The sequence below is a fragment of the Belonocnema kinseyi genome, chromosome 1 (genome assembly GCF_010883055.1).
Source record: "Belonocnema kinseyi isolate 2016_QV_RU_SX_M_011 chromosome 1, B_treatae_v1, whole genome shotgun sequence".
Lineage (NCBI taxonomy): Eukaryota > Metazoa > Arthropoda > Insecta > Hymenoptera > Cynipidae > Belonocnema > Belonocnema kinseyi.
Genome location: NC_046657.1, coordinates 22792052 through 22800136, shown reverse-complemented (window position 1 = coordinate 22800136; position 8085 = coordinate 22792052). Strand labels below are relative to the sequence as shown.

Sequence of the window (8085 nt, the reverse complement as noted above, 5' to 3'; positions counted from 1 at the left end):
AAGGAAAGCTCGAAAGTTGTAATGGTAGTTGATTGGAAATATATCTTGGCTTTAAAAATTGAAAGCTGTAAACCATAATTTTTTATTCGTAAAGCAACAAAACACTTTTCTTATTATCATTCATTCTTTATTGCACATTAAATATTTCTTTAAAGTTCTACATATCATCTGCATATTAAACATGATCAGTCAAATTCACATATGTCTTTCGATAAAATTAGCAAACAAAGATATCACTTATTGTTTTGATATTAGAAAATAAAATTCACAAGTCGATGAAGACGCGCATGTTTTTGCTACAAGTGCAAAATAATTAAAAGATTCTAAAAATGTTTCAGATTGGTTTAAAAAGAATTTCTCTATTTCTGAAACTTTCGTTGAGATTATAATCTTATTTAGAATACAGTACGGCAACAGTTAAGATTTTTAATTGCGTTAATCGCTTGATTTATATGCGCTCAGTAAAACTTAAAAGTGGGTGTAAATATTACATAAATAAACGTTAATTAGTTCTACGAACTGTATTTTATTAAAGATCGCATAATCATGATATACGAGCATACGATTGTGTACTTCGAACACAATATAATCCTCTGTATCTTGTTGCAGGATCTTCTTCACAATCTGATTGTTTGTTGACTGGCGACCATAATCCTGATGTTCATTGTTGTGAACCTGCTTATTCTTCTTCTAACAGACATTTTCCAGAAAGGACTTCTTCTCTAACCATACCTAGTTCTTCTACAAGGTCTCCTCCTCTTGTCGAGCCTCCACTTTATGCCAGCTCTAGGTCTTCTCCTTCCAAGCATCGTCCCTCAACCATTCTTGGATTTAAATTTGAAGAACTTGAATTCATTCGACTTATTCCTTACAACAATCCGACCCGGATATTTGAACTTCGAAGATACGCATTTCCTCCCGATAATACAGTTCAATTTAGAACATATAATATCGCTAAGCCCATGCCCACCGAAGATCAAACTGTATTATTAATGTCCAATGGTGACATCTTTGCAACATTAGAAAAAAAGGACAAAGATACGGTTCTCCGTGGAATATATAAACCAAATGTGCTTGGCGCAAGGCGGGCGAAAATAAACATGTACAGTGGGCAAGTCACTGAATTGACCGCAAGAGAAATCGCGGAATGTCCATTAGGTAACCGTAAACTTATCGCAGAAAAATATATACTAGAACGTGTGTGAACCACGATTCTTTATACCGTTACTTAGTTTGAAACAAAAGCTGCCGACTGTACAAGTGTAGGCTCTAAGCTACACTGAAACCTTTTTGGGCGAGCTGCTCGTCCACGTGGTACAGCTAGAACACCAAATGCGTCGCGCGCTGGACGCCTGCAACTCGGTACATCCTCTCTCATGTTGGGGACGCTGTGTTCCCACATTGGAACAGCTATAGTCCCAACAGTATTGGTACAGTAACGCTTCCTTTAGGCGGGAGCTTGGAATCCCCACGCCGAGTTTCGCGCGGATTTATACACTTATAGTTTATACTCGTGAGGCAATGTGGGCATGCTGCGTTCCCAACATACGAGAAAGGATCTGCTCGCACGTTTGGCACTATAGCTTACTTAAATGTGGTCTGGCCGCTGCACCAACCGTCGTGGTGACGCTGCGTTGCCACTAGGAAGAGAGCTGCTTGCCCAATTTTTTTCTGTGTAGTGTGCGTGCATCGCATCGTGTGCATTCTTGACTCAGACAGTCATCTCTAGAAGAAAATACATGGCCTCTACTAGAGACGATTAAACGATTCAATAGTGTTGCCTTTCGCAAAGCATTCGCGGTTTGACATGGGGCTACATTATGAGTGTACTGATGCTTGGGCGCATTATTTCTTCGCGCTTAGCGAGCTTTTGCTGGTCCTCGAATTTCTGATTCGTTCTTTATGCTTCTTCTGCGTTTATTTATAGATATTTTAAAATTGAAGGTCAAGCACTCGATTAGAGTTTGCAAGATGTGAAATTTTATATTATGTTAAATTATATTATATTAAATGTATGCGTTTTTAATTTCTGTACCTCTAATTGTAACTTCTTGTTCAGATATTTCCTCTAGGAGATTAAAAAAAAAAAATAATGATAATAGACATGTAATAGTAATGTAATAATTTACATGATTAATTGTTGACACAAACCGATAGTAATATTATCGCACAGGAGGAAAAGAATGGCGAAATATCAAGCACTTCTTTTGGAGCATAGCAGGCTGTAGGAAGGCAAAGTCCATCTTCTAGTTCTCATAATCGGCTGCCTTGGAGGCATGGGAGTTTCATTTTTTAGCCATCCTAGCAAAATCCCGACTTGCTAAAGTCAGAAGTAGTCCATCGCGAGCCGGACGCAAAAGGTTTTTCTTCTGGGAGCACTTTATCTGGTCCGTCAACACTGTTCCTTATAAAATTCTAAAAAGATTGGTGGCTATGAAAAAGTATCCAGAGGTGAAGCCTTAAACACTAACTATGCCGACTGCCGCTTAAGGTCTAACAAGGCTAGAGACCAGACTCCAAGGAACAGTGTTTTACGAAGCCTTCGCGTAAATTTTCCACTCTTGCTTACCTTCCAGGATGAATGGAGTAGGACTGGATGACGTACACGTTTCATTTGCGTCCGGATTGGTTGCTTTAAGGAAAAATGATCGTAGCTTGTGGTTATATATACCATATCATCTTTTAAAAATGGACAACCTTAAACTATTTGTCTCTTCAAAAGCGGACCTTAACATCCTTGTAGCAGCGGTAAATAGGTACTTCAAAGCCATCGGCATAAGTTTTGGACTGGACCATCTACGCAATTATAGACTAGAATCTGCACCATCGCGCGACCGTCAGAAAGTTCAACTCATAGGTGCAAATTCCTTTTAACATCTTGGTAATAGAGAAACACATGCATTGCCTCGAATACCACAAGAGGAAACCCAAAATGTGCGTGTCTTAAAAGCGGGCTTCACAAAAATGTATTGCCATATTCTTGGAAAAATGTGAACTACTGAATTATCTGCCAAGAATGACATCCAGACGAACAATATCCTGGCCATTTCTATACCGTTCGACACATTTGGTGCAGTAAAATGGAATGTAGATGAGCTGAAGCAACTTGACTGAAGCACACACGAGATGATGATAAGCCATCAAAGTCATCATCCTAGATCCTTCATACCTCGTATTTACCTCCCTCGAGATTAAGGGGTATGAATTTGCTCAGCTTAGAGTGCCTTTATCGAAGAAAGTTTCTGGTTACAGTCTGCTAAGTCAAAGAAAGCGTAGATTCTCTAATGCGACTGGTACATCAACATGAACTCGTCAATGTTGCAGCATTTTTCTGGCCTAACATCACTAACACTTTTTGTGCTCAATAGTCGTGTACAGGAAGCAGATCATTCGCTTTTATTAAGAGATAGCTGTAGGGGGTAACAACTGTCGAGCGTGAAAGCAAGAGTCAGAAACACTTGGACATGTTCTCAGTGGATGCTCAAAGTATACTTGCTATCCGTACATAAAAAGACACAATGCAGATCTAAAATTGATATATTACCATCTTTGGCACTTCTATGGTGTTGATCTGATGCCCACTTTGCCCAGGGAAAACTCAAGCCCGTTGTGGAAAATGATCAGTCGAAGATCTAATGGCATTTCTGATTCTTCACTCCTGAAGGTATCAGTGCTACAAAGCCCGATATTGTGATCCAAGATCCGGAAACGAAGATAATTTACGTGATTGGATTCTTGGCACCAGCTTATGGCAATATCACGACAAAGGAGGAAGAAAAACAGGCAAAATATCAAGTTCTTCTTTTCGGACAGAGCAGGCTGTACCAATGCTAGAAAGTCTAGCTTATGATTCTTATAATCGGCTTCCTTAGAGATATGTAAGCAGCTGCGGGGGTTTTGCGGTGTCCACTCAGGCGTGACAAAATAGATAAGGAAGGAGGAGAAAGTCAAAAAAGTAACGAGACATTGGATTAATAGTCACGGTCAGCCCCAAAACCAAAATTAAATTCAGATTTGACTTTAATTGCTTAAAAGCTTAACTACTTTGTTGAAAATTCGTTTCTTTGTTGTTTTTAAGGATGACTTTATTCAGCAGAAAATATAACGCTTCCATTTTTGGTTAAAAATGCTTATTTTTAATTGAAAAACTAATTTGTAAAAAATTGTTTCATCGAGAAACTACGACTTTTGATTTAAAAAGTCATCTACTTGGTTTAGAGTTAATTACCTCGTGATAAAATAATTTTATGGTGAAGATTCATCATTTATGTTGAAGATGCGCAACTATTTGGTTGTAAATAAACTTTTTTCTGACAAATTTATATTTTTTGTTTGGAAACTTAACTATTTTGTAGAAAATTTGTGTTTAAGAATGGAAAATTCAACAATTAAGTTTAAAATAAAAACTATTTATTTACAAATTTAAGTAACAAGTTGTTAAAAATAATTTTTGTTTGTTTGTTGAAAATTAAACTACTTATTCGATGATTTATAAATTCAACTGGAAATTCATTTCGTTAATTGAAAATTGGGCTATTTTGTTAAAAATTCGTTGTTTTTTTTTGTCAGAAATCAATCCCGTTTGTTAAAAATTCCACTTTTCCGGTTGAATTTAATTGGTTAAAAAACTACTTTTCCTGGAAGATTAATTTTTCAAACTAGAAATCGGAAGATTTCATTTTTGGTTGAAAAATTACACCATTCAGTTAAAAGTTTAACTATTTCGTCAAAAATTATTTTTTCTTAATTCAAAATTAACTTCTTGTTGAAAATTAAAGTATTTGGTTGAGAATTTGACTTTTTTTTTTTAATTGGCCTTTTTCGTGGAATACAACTGGTTGAAATTTTTAAAACTTTTTTGAGAAAATTCATCTTTAATGGTGGAAAAGCCAGCTATCTTATTTTAAAATGAAATTTGTCGTTGAAAATTTAGCTTTTCGGGTGAAAAATTCCTCTATCTTCTAAAAAATTAATCTTCTAAACTTGATTTAGATTTGCTTGTTTATATATTTCGTGACAAATGCTTTTTATTTAAATTTTGATCTTTTGTATTTGAAACTTTGATCATTTGGTTGAAAATGCATAGGTTGAAAATTCATCTATATTGTTAAAAAATTAATTATTTGGCTGAATACTTAACTATCATGTTAAAGTCATTCCTTCGGTTGAAAATTCAACTGGTTAATTGAAATTTAATTGAGTTGTTAAAAATCCATTTCTTTGGAATGAAAATTTGTCTTTTTTGCTTAACAATTTCAACCATTTTGTAAAAAATTCAAGTATTCTGTTGAAAATGCGACATATTTCAACATTATAATCTTATTAAAAAATGTATATTTCTTGCAGGGGAGTTCCTACTATACAGCCCCCCCTCCAACCGAACAAAATGTTTGGCTACGGCCTTGGACAGAGAATTCAATAATTTGCTCTGCAGAGAAATTTTTCCTGGTGGAGTAACCCGAGAAAGGAAATTTTTTATTATAAATTTAAATCAAGTCCTTCATTTTAGACGGAAATTGGATTATATATTTTTTAAATACTGCGTTTATCATTTTGGAAGGTTGGATCGGGAAGTCCTGAAAATATGTTGGATTTTCTCTTCAAAGATTTATTTTGTCTTATATCGGATCTACGCTTCCATTACTCAGATTCTGTATTCATGTCTGAATATCCTTTTTCATGAGAATACATATTTTCATTATAGACTGTATTTCCTAAGAGTATAAAAATTAGCATATTTTAAGACGCGATTACAGAAAACCTTCCAAAAAAATATTTTAATATAACGAAAAGTTGTATTATTATTATTATTAATAATCATATAAAAAAAGATAGTATCTCTTTATCCAAAAATTTTAGATAAGTAGTCCAATATTTTTTTAAAGTTCGGCTATACGTGCTGAAATTTTGGAGTAAAAAGTTTATCTCCTTTCCCACTTCTGTCAATTTTTCGGGACGAGTGGACGCAGCTAAAGAAAAAAAGGATTGTTTGATGATTTTTGCTCTTGATTTAAACACTTTTATTTGTTCACGCCTGGGTGACCATCGAACAATCCTCGCGACCACCTTTACTTCAACATGCGGTGCGGTGTAAATTCTCGGAAGAACTATACTAGGGAGCATTATCAGAGAAATCCACTGTAGTTCCAAATCCGAAGAGAGAGAAACAAAGCTGTAACTAAATTAAAAATCATTAATATAGTGTCACTAAACACTGAAACCCTGTAAAACAAAATGATTTTGCAGAAAAATATCAAAAGATCGGGAAGGAAATAAAAACATAACCAGCAAACTGTCGAAATTGCGCAAACCTGAATAGCCGATTTTGACACAATTTTCACTTTACTCTTCTGCAATTGTATCAACAATGTAAGATTTAATTTAACTAGGCCCCCTTAAAACGCAATAACACTATTTTATAAAAAGAAAAAAATAGCACATCCAAAGCCAATATTCTCACTAGAGGCCACGTCTCTTAAATCTTAAATTTAAATAAAATGTTAATTGAGGCCAGATAGATTTCCGAGGACCTTTTGATAAGAACCTATTTCATTTCTGGAGTTAGAGTTATTGAAGAATGAAGCTGAACTCTTTAAAACAAAAGATCGTTTGGTTTCTCAATTTTAGCAGCATCGTGCTTTTGTATTTTATCTCACGAATGGAAGTTTGAAAAAATAAATTATTAGGCTACAAGAGTACAACTTGGAAAAGACTCAGTTTTTAGTATCAATTGTAAATAATTGTTGTAACATTCCTCATTACACTGTGGAATAGCCATCAACACAGGCAAATATAATAGTACTTTTTAAAATCAGTCAATGATGAATGGGACAATCTGACGACACATTAACGAAGTTCATGAAAGACAGGTGGTTTCCATCCAAGGAGCAGCACTTATTTGCCCTAATTTCACTTTTCGCAAAGTTGACGCAGAAGAATATTTTCTACAATCTCGATTACAGGAAATGCGTGCGATATGTTAAACTTCCTGAGCAGTCGTGCCTAACAAAAAGAGAGGCTACTTAGAGTCGATATGGTAACAGGCCACATTAACCAAGGGTAGGTTTCGAAAATATCGATTAATAGCACGATTAATATTAAATAGGCGAAGAAAATTGAAAAGTTTAAACATTATTAAGGGGGACTTAAACCATGTCTGTTTTAAAAAATCGATTTTGTTTGCATTTCTCTATTTCAAAAGTTCTTAGAAATTAACTTTTAAAGGGCTTGAGTAGAATTGTCTCTAGTTCGAGAGTTATAGCTCATCAAATACACCAAACTCTCGCTTTCAGTCAAGTGTCCAGGGTTGCCTTCAAATAGCCTTGGGCTGGTTTCGGAGGGATCGAAACGTCAACACTGAGGGCCACCTGACTCGTTTCTGATTGGAATATATATCTATATATATAATGTTGTAACCGCTCTCGCTCTGCTCCCTGAGAAACTGAGGGGGCCAGCAGTTCTAGGAAGGCTGAGAACGGGGTGACTGAACGCGAGTGTTTAGTGTATGACGGCTAGTGGCCGGTCCGCCGCTTCTGCCCACCGTTTGACCCTGTACCTTTAAAGGGGGCGCTATCAATGCCATCTGTGAAATTAAATAAAGCTGAAATAGAATTAAAAATATCCCGCAGTGGAATCTTCTTTAGCTTTTATAAAATAAATTCCTGAAAAGATGCTCGAAAATTGACCTGCAAGGTGTGAGTACCCCTTAACAATTATCTAATGTAAGATTAAAAATAATACATTTTTTGTACTGCAGTATCTAGTAACGCGAAATAAATGGTTTGGGGTCCCATGAAAAATCCGAAACATATCGTGCAGTTAAATTTATTTAATCGTTTATTACGATAGTCTTTTCAAAAGAATAAAGTCCGCTCAATCTGGCACAAAGATTGGCTGCGAACTATTTATACAAGTATGAGTTGGCTGAAGTTGAGCTTATACACATGGACAACGATGCTGCGCTGGAGAAAAGGTGGGGTTAACTATCCAGGGCAGGGATGTCGAAAAGGTGGAATGAATATTGGTGGAGGTGGGATTGAGTTTCCCGGGCAGGAATGTGGAAGAGGTGGAAAGAAAATTGGTGGA

At 35.7% G+C, this 8085-nt stretch overlaps 1 protein-coding gene across 1 annotated transcript in view; it reads right to left on the bottom strand.

The window, feature by feature from the left end:
• Window positions 1-7459: 7459 nt before the first annotated feature.
• LOC117177057 (extensin-like) overlaps window positions 7460-8085 on the bottom strand; it is a 1405-nt gene continuing 779 nt past the window's right edge. Inside the window, exon 3 of the mRNA XM_033367532.1 lies at window positions 7460-7582. Coding sequence (XP_033223423.1) covers window positions 7460-7582 — 123 coding nt within the window. The remainder of the gene's footprint in view (window positions 7583-8085) is intronic.